General features: G+C 38.8%; 2 protein-coding genes across 8 annotated transcripts in view; one reads left to right on the top strand and one right to left on the bottom strand.

Annotated features, from left to right (window-relative positions):
- Nucleotides 1–21,695, bottom strand: part of nhsa (Nance-Horan syndrome a (congenital cataracts and dental anomalies)) — a 149,317-nt gene that overhangs the window by 62,686 nt on the left and 64,936 nt on the right. The window contains exon 1 of one of the 7 annotated variants that reach the window (XM_067445564.1): nucleotides 5,465–5,950. The exons of the other annotated variants lie outside the window; for them this stretch is intronic. Coding sequence (XP_067301665.1) covers nucleotides 5,465–5,477 — 13 coding nt within the window. The 5' untranslated portion in view covers nucleotides 5,478–5,950. Of the gene's footprint in view, nucleotides 1–5,464; nucleotides 5,951–21,695 lie in introns of those variants that run through there. 7 annotated transcript variants of the gene reach the window in all.
- LOC137079211 (uncharacterized) lies at nucleotides 13,285–14,333 on the top strand. The gene is made up of 2 exons (XM_067447163.1): nucleotides 13,285–13,740; nucleotides 13,814–14,333. Exons 1-2 carry the CDS (start codon nucleotides 13,286–13,288, stop codon nucleotides 13,992–13,994), a joined length of 636 nt encoding a protein of 211 aa, XP_067303264.1. The 5' UTR covers nucleotide 13,285; the 3' UTR covers nucleotides 13,995–14,333.

Genomic DNA, 21,695 nt, shown 5'->3' on the forward strand with positions numbered 1-21,695 from the left:
GGGAGTTGTAAATAAAACAAGATCATTGGTGTATGTTTTGCACACAAAAAATATTACTACACTTTATTTTAATGTGTCCCTGTTACAGTGCTGAGTAATATTAACTAACTACAGCCCTGTCATACACCCGGCGCAATGTGACGTCAGGCGCGTCACAAGTGTTTGTTGCTAGTTTCAGCCCAACTCTGCATCATGTTGTTTAAAGGGTTAGTTCACCCAAAAATGAAATTTCTTTCATTAATGACTCACCCCAATGTCGTTCCACACCCGTAAGACCTCCGTTCATCTTCAGAACACAGTTTAAGATATTTTAGATTTAGTCCGAGGCCTTTCTGTCCTTTGAATGTAAGTGAATGCCCACTATACTGTCCACGTCCAGAAGGTAATGAAAACTTCATCAAAGTAGTCCATATGTGACATCAGTTGGTTAGTTAGACTCTTTTGAAGCGTCGACAATACATTTGGGTCCAAAAATAACAAAAAATACGACTTTATTCAGCATGTCTACTCTTCCGTGTTCCTCAAATAAAGAATCAAATGGTTTTGATTTCGGCAAACTGCTGAAATCACGTGACATTGGCGATATGAATCACGAATCAATCTGCTGATTCGCGACCGTTTGATTCTTTATTTGAGGTTTGAAAACAAACGCAGAAGAGAAGACAACGGTGAATAAAGTCGTATTTTTTGTTATTGTTGGACCAAAATGTATTGTCGACGCTTCAAAAGAGTCTTACTAACCAACTGATGTCACATACGGACAACTTTGATGATGTTTTCATTACCTTCTGGACGTGGACAGTATAGTGGGCATTCACTTACATTCAAAGGACAGAAAGCCCTCTGACTAAATCTAAAATATCTTAAACTGTGTTCTGAAGATGAACGGAGGTCTTACGGCTGTGGAACGACATTAGGGTCAGTCATTAATGAAAGAAATTTCATTTTTGGGTGAACTAACCCTATAAATATCAAATGCGCTCGTGCTCATCTGTTCACTCATGGGCGTGCTGGTCTGAAAGCCAGGTGTGTTCAGACGCATTGATGGCGTGTTGATATTTTCAGGAACTGAAAACGACAGCAGCATTGACTAACACAAACCTGATCTAAAGTCAGTAGCGCAGAATTTTTTTGTTATTTAAAGGGAGTGTCGTAATATAAACCTATATGCGGGCGTAAAACGTGTGTACACTCCGCTTATTACACAAACAGGGACACACAGCAGTGATAATTAAAAAAAAATAATTCCTCTCTTGAGAAGCATTCAGACTTTCCGCTCGCAAAACTCTGCCATGTAAATAGCGAATCCAACTGGCTTTTAAAGGGACTGGGAGATGAGACTCGGATTGGTTTATTGCATGTTATGGTCAAAACAGCGTTAAACACTGTTATGGTGCACCGACTGATTTTTCCGTCGTTAAACTAGCAAAAGTGTATTCGGACACAAAGGGCACCTGCGCCATGAGCTTACGACCATGAGCTCAGATCATTAAAATAGGGTCCTACATTTTAATATACCCAGACAGCAACATACTGTAGTTTCGGCCCAGATCCGGCCCACATATGGTACATGTGAACAACACTATATTTTTTGTCTGGAGTGGATTAAGGTTTGGTTTAGGGTTAGCTGTGTATAATTATACTATACTAAATACATTTAACAAGGACACATTAAAATAAAGTGTTATCGAAAATACTATTTCAGTTTTTTAAACTCAATCCAATGTACCGGTATTACCTGTGTGTAACAATTTATTTATGAGATTCACTAGCGATTTCTGAGTGAAAATTATTTCAACAATTCTACACCAGTGTAAGAATCTAGAAATTGAACATAAGGTAGCATAAAATGTTTATATTTATATATATATAGTTTAGGTAGCAATTGTATATACAATTTATTACAATTGTGAGTAGCTATGGCAAGCCGTTTTAAATTTTATTCATTACTATGATATGAGTTCTTGATATCAGGAATTAGATTTTTACTAGTAACAATGGCAATTTTTGGTATTAAAAATTACATTTCCACTAGTACAAATTGTAATTCTTGATATTAACAATGACTTTATCACTTGCAGTAATATTTTTGATATCAGGAATTACATTTCTAAAACAGTAACTTTTCTTGAAGCTAGTAAAAATCATAATTAGGAATATATATATATATATATATATATATATATATATATATATATATATATATATATATATATATATATATATATATATATATCAGGCATTTATATTTTTGACTAGTAACCACTGGAAATTCAACTAGTAAGAAATCGATTATTAATATCAACAACTACATTTGAATAGCAGCCTATGGTGACATTTAATTAGTGAAATTAAAATTACAGATATCATGAATTTTAGTTTTTACCATCATTTTACTATAATTTTGCTAGTAGAGAGATGATGTCATTGTTGATTTCAAGAATTACATTTTTCCGTAGTAGAAATTGAATTCCTGATATCAAAAATGCAAATGTTAACTAGTGAAAACTGATTTGTTGATTGATATCCTGGAAATGAATAAAAGCCAAAACGGCTTGTCATACTATAGGCAGCTCACTCATTCATTTCTTTTCAAAAGATTTCAAGTCGTGATAAGCATTTATGGTAATTTTCTGAATCTGTTTGTGTTTCTCCACAGTCCTGAATCAGAGGATGTGGTCAGACGTTTTCACAGACAGCTGGGTTTAAAAATAAACTCACTGAACCGTCCTGCGTTCATCAGCCCACACTACGTCACAGCGCGCGTGCGTGTGTGTGTCGTCCTCCGAGCGCATCATAACATTCGGTGGTTGCGGTGCCAGCAAATGGCACGGGAAAGCCGTCTCTGCCGTTATTTTTAACCCGTTGTCTCCATGGAAACTGCCACATACGGGAAGACCCGCTCACTCCTGCCAACTTACATAGGAGTGTGTAAATCTTCTGCATGCGAGTGTGTGTCTGATTTCAGGCCACATCTGTAAGGGTCATATATAGTATCTGGATAGGTGTTCTTAAATATTTTATAATATTCTATTATATAATATTCACCATGGTGCTGTAAAGATTATTTTAGAGGACCAAGACCAACATTGTGGCTCAAAACAACAGCAAAAGCATGTTAACTAACTGATTCAATACCACTTTCAGGAAAATCAACTTTTTTCACTTTAGACAAATAAACAAGATTTGAAGTCTTAGAATTGTTACTTACCTGGAGAAGATGAAGAAACAGAATTGATGGAGCGACAACATGAAAGAGAAAGAGAGACAAATGTTTAGTCATATGGACATAAATGTACACACATTATTCAAATTTTTGGGGTCAGGAAGTTTTTGTTTTTAATAGATGAATACTTTTATTCAGCAATAAAAGCTATTTCAAACAAATTATGTCCTTTTGAAACTTCTATTAATCAAAGGAAAGAAATATCATAGTTTCCACCAAAATAAGCAGCAGCACAACTGTTTTCAATATTGCTGATTCATTAAACATTTATTAATATTATCATAGAATGATTTCTGAAGGATCATGTGACACTGACGACTGGATAATGATGCTGAAAATTCAGCTTTGATCACAGAAATAAATTACATTTTAAAATATATTACAATAGAAAACTATTATTTTAAATTAAAATAAGTTTTCACAATATTAATGTTTATACTGTATTTTTAACAAATAAATGCATCCTTGGCGAGTATAAAAAATATTTCTTTCAAAACCATAAAAATCTTACCGAACCCAAACCTAAAACATATATAGCCAATATCTATTTAAAACACAAAATAATAAAACTATGCAAAATTATACATTTGAAATATGCCAAGCTGCTATATGTTAGCAGACTCAATATGTACACTTCAATTATTTAACCATCAATATGGTATGAAAAAAAAGACTTTAAGGGCTGCATTCAGTTTGAGGTTTAAGTAATCTTTAAAATAGCTGCACCATTGACTGAAACATGCACTTTATATCCCCATTATACATGTGAGCAGTGTGCTTTAGTGTTTGCCATCAGCATCTTTACGTTCTGACAATTCATGAGCTCAAAGGAGCCATTTTGTAGCTCATAAAGGGAAACCCTCCGCCATGAGGTCATTCATTTCAGGTCAACTGCACTTCATGTGACAATTTATGTAAGAAACTCAATATGTGCTCTTATTTTTTATAATGTACTATGTGGCACTCAGCAGTAAAAAATAAAAAAAATAAAATAATAAAAAAACTACACATCAATGCAAGTGATTCAAAATTTGAATCCGGTTCAGTCAAACTTTCAAGTAATGTTATATACACTCTATTGCCAAAAATATTGGGACACCCCTCCAAATCAATGAATTCAGGTGTTCCCATCACTTCCATGGCCACAGGAGTATAAAATCAAGCACTAGGCATGCAGACGCTTCTACAAACATTTTTGAAAGAATGGGTTGCACACTTGAGTGACTTCTGGCACTGAGACTCACAGAAGCGCAGAAGTCACCAACTTTCTGCAGAGTCAGTAGTTACAGTCCTCCGAACTTTGTGTGGCCTTCTGATTAGCTCAAGAACAGTGTGTAGAGAGCTTCATGGAATGGGTTTCCATGGCCGAGCAGCTGCACCCAAGCCTTACTAAATCACTAAATGCAATGCAAAGCGTGGGATGCAGTGGTGTAAAGCACGCCGCCACTGGACTCTAGAGCAGTGGAGACGTGTTCTCTGGAGAGACCAATCACGCTTCTCTGTCTGGGAATCTGATGGACGAGGCTGGGTTTGGCGGTTGCCAGGAGAACGGTACATACCTGACTGCACTGTGTACAATGTAAAGTTTGGTGGAGGGGGGATTATGGTGTTGGGTTGTTTTTTCAGGAGTTGGGCTTGGCCAACTTGTTCCAGTGAATAGAACTCTTAATGCTTCAGCATATCAAGACATGTTGGACAATTTCATGCTCCCAACTTTATGGGAACAGTTTGGGGATGGCCTTTCCTGTTCCAATAAAGCTTCGGCCCATAAAGACGTGGATGAGTGAGTTTGGTGTGGAGGAACTTGACTGGTCTGCACAGAGTCCTGACCTCAACCCGACTGAACACCTTTGGGATGAATTAGAGCGGAGACTGAGACTGGTGTGAGAGTGTGGAAAAAAGGTTCTTAAATGGTTCTTCTATGGCATTGCTGTGAAAACACATTTTTGAAACCTTTATTTTTAAGAGTGCACACAGTTTTAGGGGAAACATCTGAGACAAAATTTCTACAGTACTACAGAAACACAACTGAGAACTCCACTAAGTCTCCTGAGATATGAGAGAGCAATAAATATTCCTCTGGGACCTTTCATTCTAAAAAATATCTGATGTGCTGAGAGAGCGTGCAGACAGTTTCTCTCTCTTGCTCTCTCTCTCACACACACACACACACACACACACACACACACACACACACACACACACACACACCCTAGAGGCACAGTCACACACACTCACTTGTAAGCCTCATCGTTACTCGTCCTGGATTCACCGTCTCTGATTGGTCGAGAGGGAATGGATGGGTAGCAACAACACAGACTGGCACACGTGGTCGGCCCTCTACGACACACTCACACACACACACTTTCTGTCTCTCGCAGGAAAATACAAAAACATTAATCCTCCCTGTCTTCAACAAACACACTCATTCACTGCACCATCTTTGTTTCTCTCTCTCTATCCATCACTGTGTGATGTTGTCATGCTGCGGGAGAGAATGAGCAGGAATGGCCAATGGGATGGCCTGTCATTCATACACACATACACACTGACCAGCCTCACACTACTCAAAGCCTACAAGAATGTAGGTCATTTTTTCCCCTCTTGATAGTAGTTAAAGAAAGATATCTTCTCTGTTAGAAACACTACGGCATTCAACCAGCATGTGTAGCCACACGATCATTTTAAAGGGATATTTCACCAGAAAATAAATGTCAATATGCTCCAATGCTCAATATTAACTAGTTGCTTATTAGCATGCATATTACTAAGATAATGGCTGTTTATTAGTACTTATAAAGCACATATTAAAGGGATAATTCACCCAAAAATGAAAATGGTCATTATTTACTCACCCTCATGTTGTTCCAAACCTGTATGAGTTTCTTTGTTCTGCTGAACACAAAAGAAGATATTTGGAAGAATGTTTAGAGCAACCATTCACTACCATAGTAAGGGGGAAATACTATGGTAGTGAATGGTTGCTGTTAGTTAGTGTTAGTGAGGATTGTTAGTGAGTATTGTACCCTAATCTAAAGTGTGACTAAAAGACCTATCAATCCTGTAGATTTTCATGACTGATGTATAATAAATATACAAATAAATATACACGATTCCAAAAAAATGTGGGACACTGCACTAATTGTGAATAAAAACAGAATGCAATGATGTAGATGTTTCAAATTTCAATATTTTATTCAGAATACAACATAGAGGACATATCAAATGTTTAAACTGAGAAAATGTATCATTTTAAGAGGGAAATAAGTTGATTTTAAATTTCATGACATCAACACATCTGAAAAAAGTTGGGACAAGGCCATGTTTACCACTGTGTGGCATCCTCTCTTCTTTTTATCTTGGATAAACATTTGAACGGGGATATCTATTTCAGCATTGATGGTGCCTTTCCAGATGTGTAAGCTGCCCATGCCACACACACTTATGCAAACCCATACCATCAGAGATGCAGACTTCTGAACTGAGTGCTGAGTGCAAATTGAGTTGTCCTCTTTAGTCCGGATGACATGGCGTCCCATTTTTTCAAAAGAAATCCAAATTTTGATTAGTCTGACCACAGAACAGTTTTCAGCTTTGCCACGGTCCATTTTAAATGAGCCTTGACCCAGAGAAAACAACTGCGCTTCTGGATCATGTTTAGATATGGCTTCTTTTTTTGACCTATAGAGTTTTAACCGTCAACGGCGAATGGTACGGTGGATTGTGTTCACCGACAATGTTTTCTGGAAGTATTCCTGAGCCCATGTTGTGATTTCCATTACAGTAGCATTCCTGTATGTGATGCAGTGGCGTCTAACGGCCGAAGATCACGGGCATCCAGTATGGTTTTCTGGCCTTGACCCTTACACAGAGATTGTTCCTGATTCTCTGAATCGTTGGATGATATTATGCACTGTAGATGATGATAACTTCAAACTCTTTGCAATTTTTCTCTGACAGCTATTTCTCGCAGCAGTAAGTAGAAAATTGGGGGAATTAGTGATCCTCTGCCCATCTTGACTTCTGAGAGACACTGGCACTCAGAGAGGCTCTTTTTATACCCAATCATGTTGCTAATTGACCTTATAAGTTGCATATTGGTCCTCCAGCTGTTCCTTATATGTACATTTCATTTTTCCAGCCTCTTATTGCTACCTGTCCCAACTTTTTTGGAATGTGTAGCTCTCATGAAATCCAAAATGAGCCAATATTTGGCATGATATTTCAAAATGTCTCACTTTCAGCATTTGATGTTATCTATATTCAATTGTGAATAAAATATAAGTTTATGAAATTTGTAAATTATCACATTCTTTTTTATTCACAATTAGTACAGTGTCTCAACTTTTTTTTGGGATCAGGTTTGTAAAATACATAAATTATATGCATTATCCTAAATTAATGTAGAGATTCCTGCGCAAAGAGAAATCAAATGCCAACTGAAATGAAGTAGAGCAAGTGTTACCAGCTAACTAGAAATCCATCATTGAAAATGTTGACAGGACAGTAATGATGAGAGAAATAAAACGGTAAGATGTGATATGATTCCCACGGTGTAGATTTGTCGCCACGGGGCAGAAAACCAAACAATCCACCTGTGGGTCAGGAAACGACTTAAAACAACACACAATCTGGGTGTTGTTCGAAATGCTAACCTGTCAGGACTTTCATTAAATGTTTGAGAATGTGACACCAAAAACCTATTAATCATCATATGCAAATTTATTGCACGTTATAGATCTACAAAAGGTTCCAGTAAGTGTCATAAAATACGTTCATCATTCAGATGTCAGATATGTGCAATGTTCATCCACTAGCATTGACTCCATGATTCTCATCGGTCTCACTGCTCTATCCTTTACGGTCTAGAAGGAAAATCAGGAAAATGGGGGCTTCCCATTTTCTGTGGAAGCAGGTCAATGTAATTCAGCCCTTTCTGCATGCAGTCATTAAAGAAGACTGGCACGACGTCAGTGAACTCGCCCACACACACACAGAGTCAGGATCACATCGGACCACCATGACAGCACACATAGCAGGAGGAGTGTATTTCTCACTTCCAAAATCAGAGGAATTCTACCCACGCTTTTATATCAGGCCTAATCTGCAAGTTTCTGAAGTCTTATCAGTGCATTGGTTCTGTGAACCGATGTCAACCGAAATAAGCTAAATGCAACCGTTTTTAGACCCTGATTATGAAATGGACAACATTTCAGAAGGGACTGCACCATTTGTAATTAAATCTTTTGAATTCATAAAGCAGGATTTTTTAACTATAAAAGGAAAGTTTGTGATTTGAGGAATTCAAAGAAAACACAGCTGATGCATTCTGGGAAATGAAGTTTCTCCAGCCTTGAAAAGATGTCTGTTCAACTGTCCATCCATCCATCCATTTCTGTCTATCTGTCTGTCTATTGTCTATCTGTCCATCGGTCCGTCAATCCAACTAACAGCTGAATTTGAATTGAAATCGCTTTCTCTATTCAGCTCTGATTCTGAATGGCGAACGACACTCAAGTCTCCTGGTCTTCTTTGAAATGTATCCGGTGCTCTGAACCGCAGCACAGATTAAAAACCTCCGTTTGAGGGGTGCAAGACCTCATTACCAATTCAAAACATCCCTGAGCGGATTCTACGGAAACAAAGTGCTGAACGCTCCCTTGAAGTTTTACATCAGCTTTGGGCTGGATAGCACACAAAAGGAAATCCAGGTTTGGACGCTCGAGAGGTCCACGAGTCGAGCTCATGAAGAGGCACCTGTGGGACAATAAAAGCACGGCAAATCACTAAATCTGCTCCCCATTAGTCCCGATAGTTCCCGAATGCAAGAATGCGAGTCGCTACATCTGCGTGCCGAGACCCGCGCTCTTTGAGTGACCCTCCCTCAAGGCCAGCTCACCCGTAAATCGTGGGTGGAAAAGGTGGAGTCCGACCCCCTCATTCCAATCCTCATCAGTCCACCCTCAGGGTCCCTTATTTCCCAGCTAAGAAAACATTCAGAGCGTGCCGGATTGACCTGGGGTGAGGGTGTGTCGGTGAACTTGCGTGTGTTTTATTGGCATTGTTTCAGGCGTACCCCCATTAAACTGCATTCTTAAAAACGCACGTGAACTAAGCAAATAAACATCCTGATTGTTTCCGTATGTTTAATGGTTTTTCTCTAGGCGTGACCGTGAATATCGTCCGATTTCCCTGAAGCAACGGTTTCAGCCGACGTCCCAGAACACTTCTTAAAAAGAAGCACCTGCCTCCTTTTCGCCCCGGTGAGGTAATCGCTCGTTCGTGTTTCGATTCGTAACTCTGATCTCCAAGATATTAGGTGACAGTTCTGGATGAGGAAACACATCCGTAATCTGCCTTCAATTAGACCTCCCTCTCTCCTACAATTCGTCGCAATCCCAATCGTAGTAGAAACTAACCGCATAAAGTGTGTTCTGTAGAAAAGCGCAGTACAGTCGCTGCACATGGAGGGAATTAGGGAGAGTCTGGTGCTTGTGGATCTACACGTGCTCCAGTTACAGTCTGGCATTCGGACAACAGCTAAAAGGCACCGCATTCATCTAAAAGTGATGGAGGAATTTTTGCGAGCCCTAATGTTGAGTATTGCTAAAAACACAAGGACGGAAAAGAGTAACTAAATACATCTGCCGCCACTAGCAATTCTGGGGGTCTGTCGAGGGGTCTGTCTGTGACTTTGGACAAGGTTTTGGCACACTGGTGCAACACTGGTACTCATTTGAGTGGGGCTTTTTATTTAAAGGGATAGTGCATCCCAAAAAAACAATCTGTCAACATTCATTTACCCTGATATCATTCAGAACCCAGTTTTTTTCCATCCACCTTATTTTTCAGTGCTGTACTCTTGTGAAAATGCATTGAACGGTAAAACTGTTTGCACATTGATGCAGTGGACCGAGATGAGTCTGGGCAGTTTTTGTTTGGGTTTATTTGGTAATATTTTAAATTACTATCAGTTAAATAATATTAGTAATAAAAGGGGGACATTTTTTGCACCACAAGCATTTGCCTATTCCGTTTATGCCGCAAATGCCTGTGGTGCAAATTTTTTTCCCATTTTATTACTAATATTATTATTAGGCTGGCCCTGTATTAGGGTGAAAAGGTTCTCTTTTTTTCTGGATGAATTAACTTTTTAAAATGTGAAGTAATTTTAGGGAATTGCCAAAATTGTGATTGTTTCCAAAAAACATTTCGGTTATTAGTCAGCTATTTCCCACCCAAATTCATATTAAAGGGATAGTCATCCAAAAATATAAATTCTGTCCTCATTTGCTCATCCTCAAGTTTCTTTCTTGTGATGAGCACAAAAAATGATATTTGGAAGAATGTTGGTACCGCAGAGTGTTTGGACCCCTCTTACTTCTATAGTGTTTTTTTCCCTTCTATGGATGTCAATAGGGACCAGCGCCTGTTTCAAGGCTCTACATTGAGCATGTTCATGTACTCGACCTTCGGACAAGTAAATCAGTCATTCACTTTCCGAAATTTGCTTGTCCGAAAAAAAGAAAAAAAAGGTAATTTTTTTTTTGTTTGTGTGTTGTAAATATAATTTATTCGGAAGCCACTGTTCAATCAGCTTTAATCTACATATTTGTGATATTGTTACATTTTATAGAGGGCATTTTCCCCTAATCTTATTAAATATAGGCTATGCTTCTTTATTGTTAAATTTGATCTATTCATTAAATTAGAATAAGACACTATAGGGCTGTTACCAATCAAATTAAATAATTTACAATGAAAAATTACAACTGCATGAAATAATGTTATAAGATTTGGATTTTTGAATAAACCAATAAGAAATGTTGAAAAGCATGTGAAAAGTAGGTGGCAGCAGGTGACTGTCTTAATGAGTGAGTCAATTCATTCAAACAGCTGATTCATTCAAGAATGAGGCAGTCGTTTACGAATAGGTCATTGAATCTTTGATTCAACGGATTCATTCAAACACTGAATTATTCAGAAGCACACTGTTGCTATGCACTGTAAACCCTAATGTTGTCTTTACTTAAACAAATCAAGTAAACTTGACTAAATATTACTAGTTTAGTCTAAAAACTCAGACATATAAGTTAGTATAACTCATTAACCAACAAAATACATAAACTTAAGATTTCAAGTTGTATGAACTCAAATTCATAAGTAAATAAAATAGCTCACTTTGGTCTTGCTTTGATGTGATTGGCCATGCCAGGAATTCTGTCTAGCAACAAGAGAATTAATTCACTGATTGGAGGACATTTCCTAAAGGCGATCCTTTTCGCCTCATCTGTTTCTTGTTGCTGATTCAAATTAAGATGGAGACTTTTTCATTGTGTGCAATCTTAAATTCGGTAAGTAAAAATTTGTAAGTTACTAAACATAACAATAATACGTGAACTAACTTATAACCAAATTGACTTTATTTCTGTTTTAATGAAAATAATAGTTTTGTTGGAAGTCACCATGATGGAGATAAGCGTTTGCTTTAGTTGGGCTCTTGACCCTTAATGTAATATTAGTGTTTCTCTGGCTGCTTTGTGTTTGTGAGACACCTAAGTAACAAAAAGCCAAGAGAAATATCATCAAGCGATGTTGTTTATTCATTGATGATGATAACAACATCATCATGTATAGGCAGAATCCCTGATCTTGTGCAGAGTCCAATGCTTTGGATGTCAAAGCAGTTATTAATAGTTTTGAAATATTAATAATACTAGAATCATTACTTTTGTGCTAATATAATTTTTTTTTTTTTATGTGCACAAAATGTTTAAATCTATGGCATTAGTTAAACACATACACACATTACTAATCTGCGTATGAATCTCTACAATGGTGACAAAAAACTTTTTAAAATGGTGAAAAAATCTGATAAACAAGATCAACTCTGAACATAAAACAAGCTACAAAAACATCAGAACAAAACAGCAAAAGTAACAGCAAATAGTAAGAATTCAAAGAAAATGTGTCACAATTCAGACGCATAATTTATTCATGCCGCAATGCATGTTGGGACCAATGGGGGAGTTTTGATTGGTTGTACCCAGCATGCTGTACTGAACTGGTGTACCCAGTTTGGTGAACTTAACAATTTAAGTACAGTGAATGTGAGCACCAAGTTAATTGAACTTAAATATACAAGTTTTAGGAGACTCCATTACTCAATTGAATTGAGGGAATCACTTTCCTCAAATCATTTGAGTATTCTCAACTTATTAGGGTTTACAGTGTGAGATGCGCTATGGTTCTGCTGTTTGGAACTATTTTCACTGCTGAAATAGAACAAAAACAGTCAATATTGCATCTAAAATATAAGTGACTAAATGTTGATTACTTGTTTATAGAACTGTCATATGAAACCTGTGTCACATTTTCATGCGGGATAGTATTCAGGAAAACCACACTCTTGGTTGTGTGATGTTGTTTAAAGGGTTAGTTCACCCAAAAATGAAATTGATGTCATTAATGACTCACCCTAATGTCGTTCCACACCTGTAAGACCTCCGTTCAGAGAAGACAATTCTGAAAAAAGTCGTAGTTTTTGATATTTTTGGACCAAAATGTATTGTCGATGCTTCAGGAGATTCTAATGAACTAACTGATGTCACATATGGACTACTTTGATGATGTTCTTATTCCCTTTCTGGACATGGACAGTATAGTGTGCATAAACTTGGATGGTCTTACGGGTGTGGAACGACATTAGGGTGAGTCATTAATGACATCAGTTTCATTTTTGGGTGAAATAACCCTTTAACTGTATCATACCTCATAAATAAACTCAGCAAAAAAAGAAACGTCCCTTTTTCAGGACTGTGTATTTCAACAATAATGTGGTAAAAATCCAAATAACTTTACAGATTTTCATTGTAAAGGGTTTAAACAATGTTTTCCATGCATGTTCAATTAACCATAATCAATTAATTAACATGCACCTGTGGAATGGTCGTTAAGACCTTAACAGCTTACAGAGAGTAGGCATTTAGGGTCACAGTTCTAAAAACGCAGGACACTAAAGAGACTTGTCTACTGACTGTGAAAGACACCCAAAGAAAGATGCCCAGGGTCCCTGCTCATCTGCGTGAACGTGCATTAGGCATGCTGCAGGGAGGCATGAGGACTGCTGATGTGGCTAGGGCAATAAATTGCCATGTCCGCACTGTGAGACGCCTAAGACAGCGCTACAGGGAGACCGGAAGGACAGCTGATCATCCTTGCAGTGGAAGACCACGTGTAACAACACCTGCACAGGATCGGTACATCCGAATATCACACCTGCGTGACAGGTACAGGATGGCCACAACAACTGCCCGAGTCACACCAGGAACACACAATCCCTCCATCAGTGCTCAGACTGTCCGTAATAGGCTGAGAGAGGCTGGACTGAGGGCTTGTAGGCCTGTTGTAAGGCGGGTCCTTACCAGACATCACCAGCAACAACGCCGCCTATGGGCACAAACCCACCTTCGCTGGACCAGACAGGAGTGGCAAAAAGTGCTCTTCACTGATGAGTCACGGTTTTGTCTCACCAGGGGTGATGGACGGATTCGTGTTTATCGTCGAAGGAATGAGCGTTACACCGAGGCCTGTACTCTGGAGCGGGATCGATTTGGAGGTGGGGGGTCCATCATGGTCTGGGGCGGTATATCACATCACCACCGGACTGAGCTTGTTATCATTGCAGGCAATCTCAATGCCTTGCGGTACAGGGAAGACATCCTCCTCCCTCATGTGGTACCCTTTATGCATGCTCATCCGGACATGATCCTCCAGCAGGACAATGCCACCAGCCATACTGCTCATTCTGTGCATGAGTTTCTGCATGACAGCAATGTCAGTGTTCTGCCATGGCCAGCGAAGAGCCCGGATCTCAATCCCATTGAGCATGTTTGGGACCTGTTGGATCGCAGGGTGAGGGCTAGGGCCATTCCCCCCAGAAATGTCCAGGAACTTGCAAGTGCCTTGGTGGAAGAGTGGGGTAACATCTCACAACAAGAACTGACAAATCTGGTCCAGTCCATGAGGAGGAGATGCACTGCAGTACTTCAAGCAGCTGGTGGCCACACCAGATACTGACTGGTACTTTTGATTTTGAGCCTCCCTTCATTCAGGGGCACATTATTCTGTTTCTGTTAGTCACATGTCTGTAAAACATTTTTAGTTTATGTCTTATGGTGTTGACTCTTTTAGTGTTCATACAAATATTTACACACATTAAGTTTACTGAAAGTAAAAACAGTTGAAAGTCAGAGGACGTTTCTTTTTTTGCTGAGTTTATAAAAACTTTTTCAATTTTTTTTCCGATTTCTCATCGAGAGGCTGAACGAGCGTCAACAGCGCGACCTCGTTACCGTCAGTTCATTATATATAATACTATTATCCACTATCGAGCGCCACTTACACTAAATGAATGATCATTCTTTTTGGCATTTCGGTCATTCGCTAGTTTTTTTTTTGTTATTGCCATTTAAATCCGCTTGTCCGTCAGGCAAGTAAAATGCTCTTTCACTTGTCCCTTAAAAAAATCCACTTGTCCTGGACAAGCGTTAATGTCGAGCCCTGTGTTTGGTTACCAACATTCTTCAGAATATCTTCTTTTATGTTCAACAGAACAAAGAAACTCATACAGGTTTAGAGCAATTTGAGGGTAAGGTAATTCTGACAAGTTTCATTTTTGGGTGAACTATCCCTTTAAGCCAAAAATCGACATATTGGACAGCTGAAACCAGCCGATCAATGCGTTCCGTGTGCCACATCACATGCACTCACAATCTTCTGGGAATTAAGCTGGGATAGAATAAAGTATTATACCATCAAAAACATTCATCTTCAGGATGTCAAGTTCCTCCTAAGAGTACACCCAGCACACTTTTGTTTATAAGGGCCGGGATGTATGTTTCTTCTCAGCAGGATTGGGAGAGGAGAGATTTGTCCATGAATGCTGAAAATGACATTTCCCTCACAGTGAGGATGACATCATTTGTCACACCGTGGGCCGCACACCAGTGCAGAGGATCCTGGGACAGTGAATCATTTCTACATCCGTGAGTCTCCACAGACATCACACACACTGACCCAGTTAAAAGCCCCCGACTCACCGCAGAGCAACAACATGTCAGCTTCAACAAACGGCATAAAAACAAAGCCAGCAGAAAGCCAAAATGTCTCAATTCTCATTTTTACAGACCGCTGAATTGCTAGTCAAACCTTTAGAAACGAATGCACAACATATTTTGATGGCGAATTATTCTTATAGTCGTGTTAAAAATGTGACAGACTGAACAATGCATCAGGAAAATAGTCTTTTCATTCACACAGGAGGTGAACAGTCTCATCCGGCCCCCAGGAAAACTACAGTATCTTCATGGAGACAATTGTTGTTATCTTACAGTCATGTGACGCAGCCCTCTGGTTTGATTGGCTAAGCAGATTCCACATTAACCAATGAGGAAGCACACAAAAGTTCCTTATCCCCTCTCCTCCCTTCTCAGCAGAACACCACAGACAAACATTGCACTTCTGAGTGCGGATGGGAATCATGAGAAGTTTATCATTTATGCATTTGGAAAATGCTTTTATACACGCATTGCATTTTATAAGTCCATGTATTGCCTGGGAATCAAATCAATAAGCTTGGATGCTTTATGGTTTGAGAGGAGTTAATACTAAACAGTTATGGTTTTATTTCCCATATTATTATTATTATTATTAGATTTTTTTACTTGTTGTTGTCATAATTGATTTGAGTACTTGGTGTTGTAAAGGTTATTGGAGAATGTTTTACCAGAAAATTAGGGGTGTCCCCGACTAATTTTTAAACATTAGAATCAGAATTGTCGAATCTTTCTATGGTCGACTGATAGTCGAATCATCTGTGTGTGTGTGTGTGTGTGTGTGTGTGTGTGTGTGTGTGTGTGTGTGTGTGTGTGTGTGTGTGTGTGTGTGTGTGTGTGTGTGTGTGTGTGTGTGTGTGTGTGTGTGTGTGTGTGTGTGTGTGTGTGTGTGTGTGTGTGTGAATGGGCTGGGAGGTCAGCAGGAGGGTAAAACTATTTTTATTTTCCTTTACACACTGCACACAGCAACAACTTTTAATAAAGCAACCACAACTGCCTGCCAACTGATAGACACACTGACAATGGCTCTCTTATTTAGGTTTAAATAAAGGTAATGTGGTGGATAAACATTATAACATTTTAAAGCCGCGATCGAAATACAGAACATCACACAAATATAGAAAATAACATTTTGATAAATAAACCTAAAAAAAATACCTACATAATAATAATAATGATAATGCGTTCGATTTATATAGCGCTTTTCATGGCACTCAAAGCGCTATATAAATCTAATAATATCTAGAAACATCTAATAATATCGCACACCGGACGCGAAGCTCAGCGCCACGCCTCAGGTATCACACACCGCACATATACGTCCAAGCTCAATTTTTAATCGACTTCTGACAGAAGAGCTGCACGATGGGTGTATCTTGTAGCACAGGGTGAAATCAGTACATTCATGATTTGAGGGAATATAATATAAATTTAATCTAAAACCTTGAAAAGGTGCTCGGCAGGATTTTAAACAACTTCTTGAGTCGCCACGGACAGGCACCGAATGTCGCCGCCGGTTTGTGTATACTCACTGAAAACGTGCTCGAAGGCGCAGCGCGGAGCTACGCTTCCCAAAGCTCAGCGCCCTTAAAGGGGTCGCACACCCGACGTGAAGCTCACCACCGTGCCCCGTCTTTATGAAAAATGGTATGATCCTCGTTTCATAACACCCGCAAAAGATTTGACTGAGATAGTTGGTCGAATCCGGCTCTGCATATCAATGCATCGAATCTTCGACTATTCAGGGTCACCCCTACAGAAAATACTTTGAAACTCCATTTCCATGTCCATTATTTTAACGATTTGACCACATGACACTTAGGGTGTGTCCGAATCCCCTTTTGCTAGTTTAAAGACGGGAAAAAATGGTCTACGCGCCGGGCACATGTCCAAAAGGGTTGTACCTAGTCTCTTAATGAGCCATGGGTGTGTTTTATGCTGCGTTCACACCACAACCGAATGACGCGAATAAATCGCGCTATTCGCGCGAAGTTGGACGCGTGAACATTTTGAATCCATTCGCTTCATTCGCGCGTCAAATTCGCTTCATTCGCGTGTGACATTCCCTACACAACAGACGCGAATTCGCGTCATGGGAGGGGGTTCTGCTAGTCATTTTGACTGGGTCACTTGACTTCTTTTCTGTAAAAAATACTACTGTTAATGTGTGACAAAACGTAGTTTGAAGACTTTTTCAGGCGATAATATTGTTGTTTAATGCTCAAATCTGTGTTTTTTTTATACAAAAAGTGCTCATTCGCGTGTGACATTCACTACACAACAAACGCGAATTCGCGTCATGGGAGTGGGTTCTGCCAGGCAGCGGCAGTCGGCAGAAAGACTATCCGAGTTAAGGCTGCTCTCACCGGGGTTGATGAGCGCTGAGCTCCGGTGATCGCCTGGGTCTCACACCTCCGAAAACACCAGATCAAATTTTCAAATAGGAGCTCTCTTAATAAATAAATCACATATTTGAGCTTTAAACAACTACATTCTCGCCTGAAAAACTATTAAAAGTACATTTTGTGACACAATAGAGCAGTATTTTTAAATTACTCTGGCCTCGGGGTTCCCCTATGGGTTTCCCATCCGTCACTTCACCACGTGACCTCAGTAAGCAGGCTCCTCATTGGTTAACGCGACGCGAATATCCGCCAAAGTTCAGATTTTTCAACTTGAGCGATTCGCGTGTTTCGCGCGAATCACGCGTTCAAAACGCTCAATTCGCGTGATCATTGCCGCTTCATTCGCGCGAATCGCGCCATTCGCACCGCCTCATTCGCGCGAATCGCGCCGCAGAATGCCTATTCGCGTCTCTGCATTGACTTAACATGTAAATCACTCGCGCGAATCGCGTCATTCGCGTGCGGTGTGAACGCAGCATAAGGGGGCGTAGCGTGCAATAAACTAATCAAACCAATCAACTCCTATTCCCTTTAAAAGCCAGTTGTGCTGGCACCATGGCAGATTCGCTTTTTACATGGCGGAATTTGTGAGTGGAAAGACCCTGTGTCCCGTGTGTGCACCCGCCTATAGGGGCACATTATTAACAAACCCTTTAAATACTGCGCTACTGACTTTAGATCAGGTTTGTGTTGGTCAATGCCGCAGTCGTTTTTAGTTCCTCAAAATAGCAACACGCCAACAATGCGTCTGAACACACCTGGTGAACAGATGAGCGTGGTGCTAGACTTGAAAATTATAACTGCGTCTGGCTGAAACTAGAAAAAAAATCAGTAGTGAAGCAACTTAAAATTTGTTAGTAAAAATTGTTTCCCAATGTTGATGAGTCTCGAAGATTATTTCGCATGATAAACAACATTTATGTGGTACAATTGGTCCGACATGTGTTTCTTTAACTGGACTTTGTAAAACTAGTAAGTATTTTGAAAAGTAAAAAATAAAAGCAATGGCATGTTTAGTGATTTCAGGAATTCAGTTTCAGATTCATATTCAAATCAACAAGTGATTTTTTAATCCAGACAGGAGACTTCTTTTTTTTACTTCTTGTGTGAATAAAAAAATGTTTTCTCGATACATTGTCATATCATGTTTGTCATATTTTTAAACTAAAACACTTACTTAACCCTTCAGTCGCACTGGATCGAAACAGCTCGACAGCTAGTCATTTGTTGGAGTCGAACTGCATGCAAATTCTTAAGATGTCTCTATACAAAACAAGGATATCTGCTAATTTCTTTGTTCCATTTCGCACAGCTCAACTGAAACATTTATTTTTCTTCTAACAAATGATAGCAAGTTTGAACATCAAAGCTCAGCCTAGATACTTCACTTGTGCTATTCTTTCATTTTTCTCTACTTTTATCTTCAAATCACATCAATCCTTTTACCTTATATAGATACCCTCCCTTCTCTCTCTCTCTTGCCATTCAGTTGGGTAAAATGTTGGACAAAACCTCTGTAAATCCTTCCAGCATGTTCCCATATGAGGCAGCTGTGAAAATCTGTCTGGAATTTAACAAAGGAGAGGGAAAGCACTTCTAAAAATATTTGCAAAAGACATAAGTTGCCGTACACTAGGGTATACGTTCTTAAATAAAATGTGACAGGACTAAAGGTTAGTTATGGTGAGTTTGTCTCACAGAGTTTATTTTAGCCTCATCATTTTTCCTCATATGTCGTCCGTCGGCGTTGGCCGGAGCTTGTTTACTTGTTTTCTTTGATTCTCGCGTGTGGGGGGAAGCCGTAGATAAAACCTCAAGTCCCTTTCCTTTTACCATACAAGGTGAAGCAGCAAGCGCTGTTAAATCTCGCCCACGTTGTTATGGGTAACCCCGTCTTTGGTTTGGTTTAGTGCTAAACACTCTTTAGTCCACAATGATCCACTCAAAGTCAAAGTGCAAAGTCGCCTGGGTTTTTAAATATACAAAGTTGGCTGTTACCATGACAGTGTTTGCTATGGAGCTTCTATGAGTTTCACAGGGTGTTACAGCCGGATCTCCCAGACTCTGGAATTTGGGGGTGTTAAAGGTGTTCATGCTTGGTCCGTTTCACACAATTTTTGCTCAGACACATCTTAAGCGAATTATATTAGTACATTAGAGTACATTTGCTTCAGGTTTGCTGTGCAGTTCGCATGTATAACTTTTAAAAAAATGCGAAACAGTTCATATTCACTTTATTTTCTTTGCAAAATAGTTTGAATTAAAAGTGCAATGAGACCCTATGAATCCAAAAGTGGAGCAGAAACAAAGTTGAATCCACTTTCAAGGCCAGGTGTGAATTCAAAAAGTGTATTTTTACTCATTGGTCCACTTAAAGAGGTCTGAGATTATTTTATATAGGAGGACTCTTATTTCCACTTATTTCCCCACGTTTATTTTGCAGATACATTTACGGATTGTGAGCTGCAATCACAAGAAATAAAGTTAATAATTAATTGTTATTTTTTAACTCCGGGCATAAAAATGCTTCCATACAAAATTTATTTACATGAACAGGAGAGACTCAAAAACAAAGCTTTTTTTTTTTTTTTTTTACTTACCCCATATTGCCTCTAGATCCTAGAAGGCAACATATAGAAGTCAAAAGTGTGTTTTAGATATAACTCCATAATGCAGTTTGCTTATAAAGTTCATTGTGAATGCAAAGCATTCACTTAGTTGTTGTAGTTGAGCACATTTAGGAGTCTGCTCAAGCTGTCGCACCCGTCTTTTCACATGTATTGCAATATAGTACGTAACAGAAATGCAATAGCATGTCATAAAAACAAGATGACAACATTATAACCAATTAAACTAAACTATACCTGTTCACTCTCCATTCAGCAGATATACTCTGGCTCTGTGCACCTTACAACAGTTCCCACACCAGCGACTTATAGGCTATCATGACAGAATATGCTAATCGATGACCTGAAGTTAGTAACTCCACATCAGCTACATACTGTAAATTCAATTAACCATTTAGTTACATCCAGTTGCAATCCAGTTGCTACATGCTGTTGTCACTTCTTGAGTCAGTTTGAACATAAAATGTTGAATATTTTTGGACATTTCTGTGCATGTCTGTGTGAGGTTATCAGAGCTGCTAACATGAGCTCTTGAAGCTCCACCCGCTTCTTGAAAGGAGGCTAGGAACAGCAGCTCATTTGCATTTAAAGGGGCACACAAAAATGGTGTGTTTTTGCTCACCCTCAAAAAGGTTTATAACATGCTATTTAAAAAAATCTAGGGTTAATTTGATCTAAAACCTCACATACACACTTTGGGGACATCAGGATGCATTTTACATCTTGTAAAAAAGGGGATAATAGGACAACTTTAATTTCCCTTGCTTTATTTCAAAAATCGTGTGAATTAAACTCATAATGAGACCCTTTCAAAACTAAAGTGAGGCAAAAAATAGATCTAAATCCACTTTCAAGACCAGGTACAGTGTGAATGCAAGTATAATTGGTTTCTTTTTTTACTTTTTTGGTACATTTAAGGTCTGAGGTTATTTTATAGAGAACTAAAGTGCGAAAGCACGCTTATCTTCCACTTTTATTTTTTCCTTACAATCTGTATATGCATCTGAGAATATGTCCTTCTGAAAGCAACAAAACTAGAGAAGTCTGTTGCCGCCTCAGAGTAAAAAATAAAAGGTATTTAAGGTAGACAAAATTTAAAATAAAATCACAATGTGAGATATAAAGTCATAACTGTGACTTCTAAAACAATTGTAAGGTAAAAAAATAAATAAAAAGGTGAAACATCACATTGTGATATAATAAAATGGCATAAAAAAAGTTTTGAAAACAAGCTTCCATACAAAATAATGCATTTACAAAAAAAAGACACTGCCACTAGATCCCAGAAGGCAACATATGGAAGCCAATCTGTGGAATCATT

The sequence above is a fragment of the Pseudorasbora parva genome, chromosome 6 (genome assembly GCF_024679245.1).
Source record: "Pseudorasbora parva isolate DD20220531a chromosome 6, ASM2467924v1, whole genome shotgun sequence".
NCBI classification, from domain to species: domain Eukaryota; kingdom Metazoa; phylum Chordata; class Actinopteri; order Cypriniformes; family Gobionidae; genus Pseudorasbora; species Pseudorasbora parva.